This window comes from Oncorhynchus kisutch, linkage group LG8, assembly GCF_002021735.2.
Source record: "Oncorhynchus kisutch isolate 150728-3 linkage group LG8, Okis_V2, whole genome shotgun sequence".
NCBI classification, from domain to species: Eukaryota; Metazoa; Chordata; class Actinopteri; order Salmoniformes; family Salmonidae; genus Oncorhynchus; species Oncorhynchus kisutch.
This window is the reverse complement of record NC_034181.2, coordinates 51,028,117-51,043,787: the sequence shown is the minus strand read 5'-3', so window position 1 is coordinate 51,043,787 and position 15,671 is coordinate 51,028,117. Positions and strand designations below refer to the sequence as shown.

The window sequence follows — 15,671 nt, the reverse complement described above, 5'->3', positions numbered from 1 at the left end:
AGACATGCATACTGTGGAATTATATTGTAGGCGTGGTTTGTGGGGCGTGGCTTTCAGATAGTTATTTTTGGCCACCAATGAGTGGAAATGTTGTACAAGTTTAAGTGGTCTATGGTGGAGGTGCATTTTTACAAGGGGAAAATGGCTTTGTTACTGTGTTGGTACTATACAGTATAATGGCACAAAGCCTGTTTTTTTTACCTGTGGAGAAAGGTACTTTCTAAGGTATGAACTGGGGTACAACTATGTATGTACCTATAACTAAAAGAACAAAGGAGGACCTTCCAGGGTGCCACAAGCGCTTGTAGCCCTTTATTTCTGAGAGTATATACGTTTATTTTCCCTTTCACCTGAGGACACTTTCCTTTGTTTCTGTACCCAGCTGAGATTTGTGAATAATATATTGGTTTCTCCTAAACACAAGCAGTAGTGGTATTTCAATGCATAACTTAGGTTGGTGGCTTTCTCCCTAGATCTCGGCTCCCCACCTTGAGATTATATTATCCTAACACCAGGGTGTGATGAAAATAATATACAGTACTTAATATGTATATTGTATGCATGTAAAGTCAAAGTATACGCCTCAAATACAAATAAATCACAAGGTACCGACATTAACGTAAAGAGACAGATACACACACTTACAAACACTTACACCCCCTCCAAAACCCCTGAACTTATCCCTGGCCCTCCTTTCTGCCTCCACATCTAGGTTCCCTGAATGTGTGGCTGAGGGTGAAGAGCATCGCCTCTGTGGGCGATCGGGTCTGGACTCTGGATGGGAACCAGGGTCCTGACTGGATTCAGGCCAACATCAACGTCAACCCCAGCGGACCCTTCCAGGTACAGCTTTCTCCGAGCATGCCGAGACAAAAATGTACCCTATTGACAAAATATCCACATCCTTGAAAAACTTTGTTGTAAAATAAACTTTCACAGCACATTGAAGGGGATAACTACTTTCAATTCATGTAAAAAATGTAATGAACAAAGACTCTGATACAAGGTTTTTATAGGACACCAGAAAATTGGTAATCCACAGAATGTCCAGTGCTTTAATGTACAAACTTTAATGAAGTTCTGGAAATATATATAATATAATAATCTAAATATTTCTGGTGGGCACGCTATGGAGGTCCACTTGTCTCCACAAGGGCCTACGTTGCACCTTACTCCCACTATGGTGTCTGGCGGGCTGAAGTGATGACTCAGTGTTCTGTGTGTGTAGTGTGCAGTGATTACCACTCAGGGCTCCGTCTCATCTCCCCAGGTTGCCCGTTTATGCTGAGTCAAGTGTGTGTGTGCATATTCTTGAGTGTGTGTTCGTGCGCATGCATGTGTGAATGTCTTTGCGTTCTTGAGTGTGTGTGTGTGCATGTATCTGGGTCAGTAAGAGTGTGGATATCAGGCTCTTCTTTGTGTGTACATGTGTGTGTTTGCACGTGTGTATTTACAGTAGATGAACGTGTAGATATGGATTTGCCTGTCAGCAACCTTGCTTGTAGGCTGTCACTTCCCTCTAAGACTGCTTGTGTGTGTGTTGGTGGGTGTGTCTTTGTGTGTGCGTGTTTAAATGCGTGGGATGTCCACCTCGGAAAACATCACACAGCATACGCAGTCACCTCGCCCTACCAGAGAGAGTGAAAGAGCGACACCCAGAAACAACCCAGTCCAGAGTAAATATAAACCAGTCCAGCGGTCCAATCTCAACCAGTTGTTTGCCACCCATTAAGCAACCTTGTCTTCTTCTCTCCCTCGGCCACAGCCCTGAGAGCAAATTAAACGTGATCGTTCCACATTGGTCTGGTTTGTAGGCCCCATAGTCTCAAGACCAAAGAATGGTAGGTTTAGCAGCAAGGCGCGCGCTCATCCACACACACACACAAAAACACACGCATGCCAAGACACACACACACAGACACACACACATGCTTGGACATACACACATGCATAGACATTCACATGCACAAACACACACACACACACACAACACCACACACAACACCACACACACACACACACACACATACTCCCAGTCTCCTGCCCCCTTCAGCAATTAGTTATGACAGGTCAATTACCAGGAATATTTATGCGGTAGACAGGACCTCCTCGTTGTTTTTGTAATGATTCCAGATACTGTGTGTGTGTGTGTGTGTGAGGAAAAATGGAATCAATGATGAATGCACTGAGAAGAAAAGGAAGAGGGCTGGAGGGGGGGGTCAGATTGCTTGCTTGGGTGTGTAATTTGTTATGCCTGCGCGACAACATGTTGTTCCATTCAGTTTCCTGTTTGCAAACAGTTTTAAATTAATTTAACCATGCAAAGTCAGGGTCAAGTTCCTCAGCATGATCCGACAAACGAATTAAGATAAATCTTCAGCTTACATTCAGCATTAAAAACAGACATTTATAAACGCAATGCAACCATTTCAAAGATTTCATATTCATTCAGTTCATATTGTGGTCAACTGTGGGGTATTGGGTTGAGCACACATAGATGGACACAGAGAGGTTCTAGTCAGAAAACATGACTTCACTAGGCAACAAAAAATATTCATATTCGGAGTTTCGTTCCCCTCTATCGGCTCACTCCTTGCCTCTCACGTTTTCTCTCCCGCGGTGTGCCACGGTGCTCCATTTATGTGGCCTGCACGGCTGGTTGGCACTCTCCCCTAATTACCCCTAATTGGTGCCATCAGGGTCAGGGTGCCCAGCCCGGGTACTCCCAGCAGAGACTCCCTTACGTTGCCCCTACCTCCCCTCTATCACCAACCCCCGGGGTGGAGAATGCCGTCTTCTTCCGGGAGGCTGCTGTTAGTGACACCTGCCAGCACCTCTTCATCAGGTCTAGAGTGCTGTCATAGCTTGCCTTCCCCAAGCAGTTCATCCGCCTGGGCATGGGATTGGCATAGAATTTACTGACCTCATTCAGGCCCCAGAAGTAGCTGCAGAAGCGGACGGTTCTGCCCGGTTTTGGTACCAGCACTACAGGGATAGACCACTCATTGTGGAACTCTCCCAGTACCCCACCAGCATTATCGTCATTTCCCGCTGTACCGCCGCCCTCTGGGATTCTGGTGTCCAGTATGGCTGTTTACTCACTTTTTCTCCCGGACGTGTTGATGTGATCCGTGCAACCCGGTGCCTCGGAGAACACGGACGTATTCTACTGGACCAACTCTCGGAGCGCTTGTTGTTGGGTCGGACTGAGGTCTATCCCCATGGAACTTAGACGGAGGGCAGGTTCTACTGTGGCCGGGCCCACGTTGCGCACAGCTCCTCTCGTGCGTGCCATCTCTTCAGTAGGTTCACATGGTAAAGCTGGAGGGGTTTTCCCCGCCTCGGTTGGTGGACCTTATAATTGATGTTGCCTACCCGCTCAACGATGTCTTAGGGACGATGCCACGTAGATAGTAATTTGTTCTCTGTTGTTGAGATCAGCACCTTCTCACCCGGGTGGAACTCTCTTGGTTGGGCTTCCCGGTTGTATACAGGTGTCACGCCCTGGCCTTAGTTATCTTTGTTTTCTTTATTATTTTGGTTAGGCCAGGGTGTGACATGGGTGATTTATATATTTTGGCCTTGTCTAGGGGTTTTTGTAGATTTATGGGGTTGTGTTCTTTTAGGTGTCTAGGTAAGTCTATGGTTGCCTGGATTGGTTCTCAATCAGAGACAGGTGTTTATCGTTGTCTCTGATTGGGAGCCATATTTAGGCAGCCATATTCTTTGGGTATTTTGTGGGTGATTGTTTCCTGTCTTTGTGTTTTATGCACCAGTTAGGACTGTTTCGGTTTTCACGTTTATTGTTTTGTAGTTTTTTCATGTTAAGTGTTTCTTATTAAAGAACCATGAACTTCAACCATGCTGCGTTTTGGTCCGCCTCTCCTTCCCAGGAAGAAAGCCGTGACATCACGCTCCTGGGTGAGTTGTGCCTGCGCCATGTGCTCCCTCACCACTGGCCGTATTGTCCTCATCTTCTCCCTTATCTCCTCAACGTATTCCACCAAGCTGTCAAGGAGGGTTGGTTGGTCCTCCCAGATCTCCTTGGTTAGGTCCAGCAGTTCATGGGGCCGGCAGCCATACAGGAGCTCAAAGGGGGAAAACACAGTGGACGCTTGGGGTACCTCGTACACCGAGAACATCTGGTGGGCCAGAAGCTGGTCCCAGTTCCTCCTGTCTCTCTCGATGACCTTCTTCATCATCTGCTTTAGGGTCTTATTGATGCATTCTACTAGCCCATCTGTTTGAGGATGGTAAAAGCTGTCAGGATTTCCGACCGGATAACCACCCAGCTAGATAAATGGAAGAACTCCAGTGTGATACCTTTCACATCCTTCTTCCTATCTCACACACGCACCTCCCCAGGTCCCTCCTCCATAGTGCCTGGAAGAGAGTGCCATCTCTACCGAGGAGAATGGTCATGGGCACATTAGAAACTGCCCCATGCGCTTCTGGCACACCCCCTCAGGGTGGTTATCTGCACTGGCATGGTTGGGTACCTCTTCATGTCCCTGTGTACACAGGAAACCATTATCTCCGTGTCCCCCAGTTCGTCTTTCCCCTCTCATGTGAGCCACTGTGGTTGGGCCAAGGTCACCATGCTACAGCAGAGCACTGGTGTCAATTCCATCAATTCGTACTGGAATCATTGGAGGGGCCGTCTTGGTGTGTACCCAACAGGAGGTGACCCCTGATCTGGTGTCCAGGATTGTCGTACTCACAGCAGCGCCTCTGATCTGGGTCTAGCAGCGGACGTCATCGTCAGTTCGAGTCTCCCTCCCGCTCCACGGCCTCAGCTGGTTTCGTCCAGGCACCCATCAGCTCCTAGCCTCTCTCTATGCTTTCCATCCCCCACCCTGCGTCCGCTCTCTCCGCCCGGGCCCCTTTCAGCATGTCTTGGGTGTTCTAGTGGGTTTCCACCACAGTCAACAAATCCTACAGGCTTTGGTGGTTCTGTATTCTCACTGCCTTCTTCATCTCGTAGGGGAGGGCTCGACGGTACCTATCCAGGAAATCCTTATCGATTATCGGGTGGGAGGGTACATCGGTCAGTAGCCAGCCCTTGGTAAGATGCACCAGGTTGCTCATCTGAGCACAGGGAGTGTTTCTAGAATTAAAGGCCCAGTCATGGACCAGATGTGCAAGGCTGAATCCATAACAGCTCAGGATCTTGCATTTGAGTCCCTCATAATTCACTGCCTGGTTGGCATTCAAGTCCAAATAGGCCTTCTGGGCCTTCCCGGAGAGGTAGGCTGCCAAAAGGCTGGCCCACTTGAGTTTGGGCCACCCTTCCTGGAGCTTCATCCCCCTCTCTCGGCTCACTCCCTGCCTTTCTTTTTTTTCTCTCCTGCGGTGTGCCACAGTGCTCCATTTATGTGGTTTGCACTGCTGGTTGGCACTCCCCCCTAATTACCTGGTACTCCCAGCAGAGGGAGCCAACATTGCCAAACGTACTTCCCCTCTATCACCAACCTCCGGGGTAGACCTCCTGGGATACCACAATATGAGGAAGTCAGTCAATTGAAATTAATTCATTAAGCCCTATGACCGGGAATACAGATTTTCATCTGTTTGTCACAAATACCTTTTAAAAAAGGTAGGGTGTGGATCAGAAAACTAGTCAGTATCTGGTGTGACCACTATTTGACCCATGCTTGAGCGATACATCTCCTTCACGTAGAGTGGATGAGGCTGTTGATTGTGGCCTGTGCAATGTTGTCCCACTCCTCTTTAGTTGCTGTAGGAAGTTGCTAGATATTGGCAGGAACTGGAACCGGCTGTCGTACACGTTGATCCAGAGCATCCCAAACATTTTTAATGTCTGGTGAGTATGCCATGAAAGACCTATGAAATATTCAGCTTCCAGGAACTGTGTACAGATATGGGGTTGTGCATTTTCATGTTGAAACATGAGGTGAAAGTGTGTGTGCCCACACACACATAACATAGCATGCACACAAATGCATACTGACGCCCCCCACACACACAAACACACTCACTAACTAACTCACACACACTTTCATCCCCCTGCCATCATGAGGTGATGGCAGGGGGATGAATAGCATGACAATCTCATCACAGTATCTCTGTGCATTCAAATTGTCTTTGAAAAAAGGCAATCATGTTTATTGTCTGTAGTTTATACCTGGCCATACAATACTCCCACCGCCACCACGGGGCACTCTGACAACATTGACATTAGCAAACCACTCGCCCACTCGCCTACCTGTCTGACATCTGCCCAGTACAGTTGAAACCAGGATTCATCCTTGAAGAGCATACTTTCCTAGCATGCCAGTGGCCATCGAAGGTGTGTATTTGCCCACTGATGTCGGTTACGATGCTGAACTGCAGTCAGGTCAAGACCTTAGTGAGGAAGACAAGCACACAGATGAGCTTCCCTGAGACGGTTTCTGACAGCTTGTGCAGATATTCGTCAGTTGTGCAAACCCACAGTTTCATCAGCTGTCCAGGTGGCTGGTCTCAGATGATCATGCAGGTGAAGAAGCCGGATGTGGAGGTCCTGGGCTGACATGGTTACACATGGTTTACGTATGTGGACATACTGCCAAATTGGAATTGTGTTTTGTGACAAGATTGCACATTTTAGAATGGCCTTTTATTGTCATCAGCACAAGGTGCACCTGTGTAATGATCATGCTGTTTTATAAGCTTATTGATATGCCACACCTGTCAGGTGAATGGATTATCTTGGCAAATGAGAAATGCTCACTAACAGGGATGTAAACTCATTTGTGCACAAAATCTGAGAGAAATAAGCTTTTTGTGTATGAAACATTTCTGGGATCTGTCATTTTACATGTTGCTTTTATGTTTATATTTTCCCACGTCACCTACCTCACACAACACCACACCTCAAGGACTCGACTTCACACAGACACATTTGTTTATTACAGGGGCACCTTTGGTGTCTTTAGCGTTTGTGGGGGGAGAAAAGTGCTGTGTCCCAAATGGCACCCTCTTCCCTTTATAGTGCACAACTTTTGACCAGAGCCCTATGGGTCCTAGTCATAAGTACTGGACTACATAGGGAAGAGGGTGCCATTTGGGACACAGTGTTCTTTCTTCTTCCAACTGTTTCATATGGGTTTCAAGTGTGGGTTTAAACTGCAAATTGGGCCCGACACTGTCTTGGCCGATAATGAATAGAAGTATAAGTCATTAATAAAGCACTGCTTCCTTCTTTCAAAACTTGTTTAAAGATTAATATTCATCCCCCTCCCCCCTCCCCACTCCTACACCATTTGTTTTTGACAGAGGAGAGGAGGGGTGTCGGAAAGGGGGTGGGTTGGCGAATAGTGTGGATATGAGAGATTAGAGGTGTTGTCTACATAGCAAATTAGGGATTTTGTTTTTGTGTGTTCTTGTTTTCTGATCGCTGTCTCAATCACTAGTACATACTTTAGCCTCTCCTCGCCTTACTATCGGCCACAATCATATAACATTAGGTTCGTTGATGTTAGTTGTGCTTCCTCTTTGGTGTAGCTGTTCAATAGTGGGACTGAATCAAAAGTTGTTTATTAGTAAGACGTTTACATTAACTAGTTAGACATTTACATGAATGTGAGTTTTCAATAATAATTGCTGTTTCCGCTATCACAAACACTATCACTTATATTATACTTCAGTGCCTCCACACCAAACTGCCACTATCCTTGTGTTTGGGCAGTAGGGAGGGCAAGGGACATTGAGTCCAGACTGAAGCCAAATTACAATTCTCCCCCATCTCATTGAAGTGATCACTCATTTACTTTCATTCAAGGATTTACAAGCATTGGATCGTATGAGACATGCGGTAAATCAAATCAAATCAAATTGTATGACACAAGGTTAGCAGATGTTAATGCGAGTGTCGCGAAATGCTTGTGCTTCTCGTTCCGACCATGCAGTAATAACTGCAAGTAATCGAACCTAACAATTTCTCAACAACTACCTTATACACACGAGTGTAAAGGAATGAAGAATATGTACGTAAAAATATATGCATGAGGGATGGTACAGAACGGCATAGGCAAGATACAGTAGATGGCATTGAGTACAGTATATACAGTGGGGCAAAAAAGTATTTAGTCAGCCACCAATTGTGCAAGTTCTCCCACTTAAAAATATGAGAGAGGCCTGTAATTTTCATCATAGGTACACTTCAACTATGACAGACAAGATGAGGGAAAAAAATCCAGCAAATCACAATGTAGGATTTTTTTATGAATTTATTTGCAAATTATGGTGGAAAATAAGTATTTGGTCACCTACAAACAAGCAAGACTTCTGGCTCTCACAGACCTGTAACTTCTTCTTTAAGAGGCTCCTCTGTTCTCCACTCATTACCTGTATTAACCTCTAGCGTCGAGCAATCCCGTATCCGGAAGCGTAATTATAGCCTCAAGCTCATTACCATAACGCAACGTTAACTATTCATGAAAATCGCAAATGAAATGAAAGAAATATATTCACTCACAAACCTTAGCCTTTTGTTAACAACACTGTCATCTCAGATTTTCAAAATATGCTTTTCAACCATAGCTACACAAGCATTTGTGTAAGAGTATTGATAGCTAGCATAGCATTAAGCCTAGCATTCAGCAGGCAACATTTTCACAAAAACAAGAAAAGCATTCAAATAAAATAATTTACCTTTGAAGAACTTCGGATGTTTTCAATGAGGAGACTCTCAGTTAGATAGCAAATGTTCATTTTTTCCCAAAATATTATTTGTGTAGGAGAAATCGCTCCATTTTGTTCATCATGTTTGGCTAAGAAAAAAATCTGAAAATGTAGTCTCTACAACGCTGAACTTTTTACCAAATTAACTCCATAATATCGACAGAAACATGGCAAACGTTGTTTAGAATCAATCCTCAAGGTGTTTTTCACATATCTATTCGATGATAAATCATTCGTGGCTGCTGTGTTTCTCCTCGAAGCAAACAAAAAATACACGCAGCTGGAGATTACGCAATAATTGCAACAGAGGACACCAAGCGGCCACCTGGTAGATGTAGTCTCTTAAAATGTTCTTATGGACTAGGTCCCTGTGGCGGGATCAAATCAGCGGAAATTTTAGAGCGCCACCGAAAGTTTTCGATAAAACTCGAACTTTCATTAAAACACACATACAAGGTACTGAATTAAAGCTACACTCGTTGTGAATCTAGCCACCAAGTCAGATTTGTAAAATGCTTTTCGGCGAAAGCATGAGAAGCTATTATCTGATAGCATGCAACACCCCGAATACAAGACCGTCAACAAAACAACAGATTTTGCGGTAGCCGGCGCTACCCAAAACGCAGAAATAAAATATAAAACATTCATTACCTTTGACGAGCTTCTTTCTTGGCACTCCTATATGTCACATAAACATCACAATTGGGTCTTTTTCCCGATTAAATCCGTCATTGTATACCCAAAATGTGAATGCCCCTTTACAAGACGCAACGTCACTTTTTAAAATTACAAAAGTTGCCTATATACTTTTACAAATCACTTCAAACTACTTTTCTAAACCAACTTTAGGTATTAATAAACGTTAATAATCTATCAAATTGATCACGGGGCGATCTGTATTCGATAGCAGCAAGTCTTGAAATCATACTCCATGTTTTCACTTTCATAACATCCTGTGGTGAGCCCCAAGAAAGGAAGTGCCTATACGTCACCAAACCAAGGATAAAGCAGCCCAAAAATGCCAGCACTGGCGACATCGTGTGGAAGCTGTAGGCGTTTACAGGGGATCCCCATGTATTTTCTTCAGCCTTAGACAATACATTGACTGGCGGATGAATATTTTTTGTGTGTTTTTGGTGAACAGTTTTTCGAAGGATTTTTACTCCTAAACACGTTATGTTATAGCCACAGACACGATTTAACCAGTTTTAGAGACTTCAGAGTGTTTTCTATACACACACACTTATCATATGCATATACTATATTCCTGGCATGAGTAGCAGGACGCTGAAAAGTTGCGCGATTTTTAACAAAAAGCTGCGAAGATTCGCAGCCTCCTTAACAGGTTGGTCAATCTTCCAATGATTTGCCTACAAATACGTCACAATGCTGTCGACCCCTGGGGGAAACGACAGAAAGTCTAAGCTCATTCGTGACCCATACACAGCCATATAAGGAGACATTGGAACACAGCGCATTCAAAATCTGGGGCACTTCCTGTATGAAATTTCATCTTGGTTTCGCCTGTAGCATTAGTTCTGTGGCACTCACAGACAATATCTTTGCAGTTTTGGAAACGTCAGAGTGTTTTATTTCCAAAGCTGTCAATTATATGCATAGTCGAGCATCTTTTCGTGACAGAATATCTTGTTTAAAACGGGAACGTTTTTTTATTCATAAATTAAAAGAGCGCCCCCTATATCCAAGAAGTTAATGGCACCTGTTTGAACTTGTTATCAGTATAAAAGACACCTGTCCACAACCTCAAACAGTAGCACTCCAAACTCCACTATGATCAAGACCAAAGAGCTCCTCTGCTGCTAAAGTGGGCCTACAGTGCCTTCAAACAAGTATTCCCACCCCTTAACCTTTTCAAAATGTTGTTGTTTTACACAGCAGGATCAATTGGATTTAATGTAATGAAATGTTCTTGGGGTCAACGATCTACACAAAATACTCGCTAATGTCAAAGAGGAAGAAAACATGTAAAACATTTATGAAAAAAATAAAACACTTATATCTTGATAAGATAAGTATTCAGAACCCTTGACTTTTTTCACATTTCAGCCTTATTCTAAAATGTATTAAGAAAACATTTTCCTCAGCAATCTACACACAATACCCCGTAACAAAAAAACTAAATGTTTAAGAAATGTTTGAATGTGTGTGTGTGTGTATGTATGTATATATATATATATATATATATAAAAACTTGCTTGCAAAAGTACTCGAAATTGAGCTCAGGTGCATCCTGTTTCCATTGATTATCAATAGAAACAGAGTTGTTTCTACAACTTGATTGCAGACCACCTGTGGTAAATTGAATTGATTGGACATGATTTAGAAAGGCACACACCTGTCTATATAAGATCCCACAGTTGACAGTGTCAAAGCACAAACCAAGCCATGAGGTCAAAGGAATTGTTTGTAGAGCTCCGAAACAGGATTGTGTTGAGGCACAGATCTGGGGAAGGGTACCAACAAATTTCTGCAGCATTGAAGGTCCCCAAGAAACGAGTGGCCACAAGCATTCTTAAATGGAAGAAGTTTAGAACCACCAAGACTGTTCCTAGAGCTGGCTGCCCGGCCAAACGGAGTAATCGGGGGAGAAGGGCCTTGGTCAGGTAGGTGACCAAGAACCCGATGGTCACTCTGACAGAGCTCTAGAGTTCCTCTGTGGAGATGGAAGAATCTTCCAGAATGACAACCATCTCTGCAGCACTCCACCAATCAGGCCTTTATGGTAGAGTGGCCAGACGGAAACCACTCCTCAGTAAAAGACACATGACCGCCCACTTGGAGTTTGCCAAAAGGCGCCTAAAGACTCTCAGACCATGAGAGACAAGATTCTCTGGTCTGATGAAACCAAGATTGAATTCTTTGGCCTGAATGCCAAGCGTCAAGTCTGGATGAAACCTGGAACCATCCTTACAGTGAAGCATGGTGGTGGCAGCATCACGGTGGGGATGTTTTTCAGTGGCGGGGACTGGGAGACTAGTAAGGATCGAGGCAAAGTTGAACAGAGCAAAGTTCAGAGAGAACCTTTCCTACTGGAAATCAGACTACACAAACAAAAACAGCCACGTCACGGACACTGACGTCACGCTTCCTGACAAACTAAACACCTTCTTTGCCTGCCAACAAAGACTGCGTCCCAACCTGCTACTTCTCTGTGGCTGATGTGAGTAAAACATTTAAACTTGTTTACCCTCTCAAGGCTGCTGGCCAGACGGCATCCCTAGCCGCGTCCTCAGGGCATATGTGCAGAACAGCTGGCTGGTGTGTTTGCGGACATATTTAATCGCTCCCTATCCCAGTCTGTTGTCCCCACATGCTACAAGATGGCTACCATTTTTCCTGTACCCAAAAAGTCAAAGATAACTGAAATGAATGACTTCCGCCCCTTAGAACTCATGTCTGTCATCATGAAATGCTTTGAGAGGCTAGTCAATGATCATATCACCGCCACCTTGGCAGCCACCGTAGACCCACTTCAGTTTGCATACCGCCCCAACAGGTCCACAGATGACGCAATCATCATAGCACAGCACACTGCCCTATCCCATCTGGACAAAAAGGAATACATATGTAAGAATGCTGTTCATTGACTACAGCTCAGCATTCAACACCATAGTACCCTCCAAGCTCATCATCAAGCTGGAGGCCTTGGGTCTCAACCCTGCCCTGTGCAATTGGGTCCTGGACTTTCTGACAGGCCACCACTAGGTGGTGAATGTAGGAAACAACATTTCCACTTCGCCGACCCTCAACACTGGGGCACCACAAGGGTGTGTCCTCAGCCCTCTCCTGTACTCCCTGTTCACCATGACTGCGTGGCCATGCACGCCTCCAACTCAATCATCAAGTTTGCAGACGACACAACATTGACTTGGCTTGATCACCAACAACGACAAGATAGCCTACAGGGAGGAGGTGAGGGCACTCAGAGTGTGGTGTCAGGAAAACAACCTCTCAGTCAACGTCTACCAAAAAAGAGATGATCGTGGACTTCAGGAAACAGCAGAGGGAGCACCCCCCTATCCACATCGAAGGGACAGAAGTGGAGAAGGTGGAAAGTTTTAAGCTCCTGGGCATACACATCACAGACAAACTGAAATGGTTCACCCACACAGTGTGGTGAAGAAGGCGCAACAGCGCCTCCTCTACCTCAGGAGGCTGAAGAAATTTGTCTTGCCACCCAAAACCCTCAACTTTTGCAGATGCACAATCGAGAGCATCCTGTCGGGCTATATCACAGCCTGGTACAGCAACTGCACCGCCCTCAACCGCAAGGCTCTCCAGAGGGTGGTGCGGTCTGCACAACGCTTCACCGCGGGCAAACTACCTGTACAGGTGCATCAAAGCTGGGACCAAGAGAGAGAGATTGAAAAACAGCTTCTATCTCAAGGCCATCAGACTACTAAACAGCAATCACTGACTCAGAGAGGCTGCTGCCTACATTGAGACCCAATCACTGGACACTTTAATAAATGGATCACTAGTTGATTTAAACAATGTCACTTTGAATAATGCCACTACATTGCTCATATCACATGTACTGTATATACTGTATTTTATACAATCTACTGCACCTTGCTTATGCCGCTCGGAAATTGCTCATCCATATACTTATATGTACATTTTCTTATTCACCACTTTAGAGTTGTGTGTATTAGATAGTTGTTGGGGAATTGTTAGATTACTTGTTAGATTTGTGTGTATTAGGTAGTTGTTGGGGAATTGTTAGATTACTTGTTAGATTTGTGTGTATTAGGTAGTTGTTGGGGAATTGTTAGATTACTTGTTAGATTTGTGTGCATTAGGTAGTTGTTGGGGAATTGTTATATTACTTGTTAGATATTACTGCATAGTCGGAACTAGAAGCACAAGCATTTCGCTACACTCGCATTAACATCTGTTAACCATGTGTATGTGACCAATAAAATTTGATTTGACAACGAACGGGTTGAATACTTGTTGACTTAACACATTTCAGCTTTACATTTGTTTTATTAATTTGTAAAAATTCATTAAAACATAATTCCGCTTTGGCATTATGAGGTATTGTGTGTAGGCCAGTGACCCAAAAAACTGAAATCAATCAATTTTAAATTCAGGCTGTAATACAAGTGTGGAAAAAGTTAAGGGATGTGAATACTTCGAATGCACTCTACATTACGTAACATTACAAATAGAGATTTTAAACAAAACAGACTTGATCTGAGCACTGGCAAGTGGAGGGATGCTTATACGAAGGCTTTGTAATAGTCTCTCTCTCTCTCTCTTCCACTTTCTCGCTTGTATCAGACAGACTTCCCATACTCTAGGTTGGAGCTGAGGCAAAACACCTCCCTTTCCTCCCTCCCTTGTACTTTCTTTCTTTTCTGTTCTGTCAGACACCTGTTTTCTCACCAATCAATGATAATGACTGAGAAGGGCTCATTCCGACAGTGGGAATTTACCCAAGTCGGTGTTGTTTTTGTTTTTTACTGTTTGGGCTCTCTGGTTTTATTTGGCTATATCTGTCTCCTTCGATCCTCGACTGCAGCGTATATTAAGTGGACATTTACTAAGTTAATGGGGCAAACTGTGATTGCAACATTCATTTTTGCACTTCATTTATTGCGAAATATAATATATAGCCATTGATACTTGAAGGATATAACTTAAATTCCTAATGAGCTTAGTTCAACTGTCTCAAAAAGTTCCAACCAATGGGACATTAAAAACTGTAATATCTTATGTTTCACCGAGTAGTGGCTGAATGACGACGCTTCCGCCTGGTATGGCTAATGCTTGGCTTCCGACTATAAGGCGCTACAGTGCGTGCAACCCTGCACATCACTTGGACCAAGCTTCCTGTCATCCAGGACCTATTTACTAGGCGGTGTCAGAGGAAGGCCCAAAAAATTGTCAAAGACTCCAGTCACCAGTCATCAAGTCATAGACTGTTTTCTCTGCTACCACACTGCAAGCGGTTCCGGAGTGTCAAGTCTAGACCTAAAGGCTCCTTAACAGCTTCTACACCCAAGCCATAAGACTGCTGTGTTATGTGTGGCGGAGCAGGTGAACCCAAGTGCAGACTCAGACAATGAGACTGGGACATGGTAAATAAGATATTTATTTAAAAGTGTGTGGGGGGGTGCAGGCCAGGAGAAGCTTGGACGGGTAGCTGGGATCCAGGAATTGAGGCAGGGGGGGTAGGGGCAGGGTAAGCAGGTCTGGAGCGGATTCCAAGGAAGCAGTAAAGCGGGGGTCCAGGGCAGGGAAGCAGGACTGACGAGACGAGGGACTGGAGACAGGAACCAGTCAGAGCAGACGGAACTGTAGAGAGGAGAGAAGTGCAGCGTCAGGCTAAGGAGGAACATGCACAGGATAACAAGATCTATGCCAGAACAGGTGGCTTGAAACGCAGACTGACTGTGCAGAGGCTACGGACTGGCAGCATGGAAGTGGCAGGTCTGAGTATTCGTAGGGGTCTTGATTATGGAACAGGTTACAGCTGGTGGCTATCTGCTCTGCCTCCAACACACCTGTCTCAACTCACACAATCACATACACCCACAGAGAGAGAGGGAGAGAGCACTGGGGGTGTGGTGGCAGGTTAGGGTGACACAGGATGAGAAGTAGAGGGCGTGGCAGGAGCAGATGTAGGCATGCTGAACCACTAAACTAATCAAATGGCCACCCAGACTATTTACATTGAACGTCCCCATTTTGTTTTTACACTGCTGCTACTCGCTGTTTATTATCTATGTATAGTCACTTCACAAATTACCTCAATTAACCTGTACGCCCGCACATTGACTCGGTACTGGTACCCCCTGTATATAGCATCCACATTGACTCTGTACAGGCACCCCCTGTATATAGCCTCGTTATTGTTATGTACATATCTTGTGTTACTTTTTGATTTATTCAATTTTTTATTTTTATTTTATTTAGTCAATATTTTATTAACTCTATTTCTTGAACTGCATTGTTGG

General features: G+C 44.6%; 1 protein-coding gene across 1 annotated transcript in view; it reads left to right on the top strand.

Annotated features, from left to right (window-relative positions):
* Positions 1–15,671, top strand: part of LOC109895575 (MAM domain-containing glycosylphosphatidylinositol anchor protein 1) — a 410,076-nt gene that overhangs the window by 373,701 nt on the left and 20,704 nt on the right. Inside the window, exon 17 of the mRNA XM_031830541.1 lies at positions 713–843. Within this exon, the coding sequence (XP_031686401.1) occupies positions 713–843 (131 nt within the window). The remainder of the gene's footprint in view (positions 1–712; positions 844–15,671) is intronic.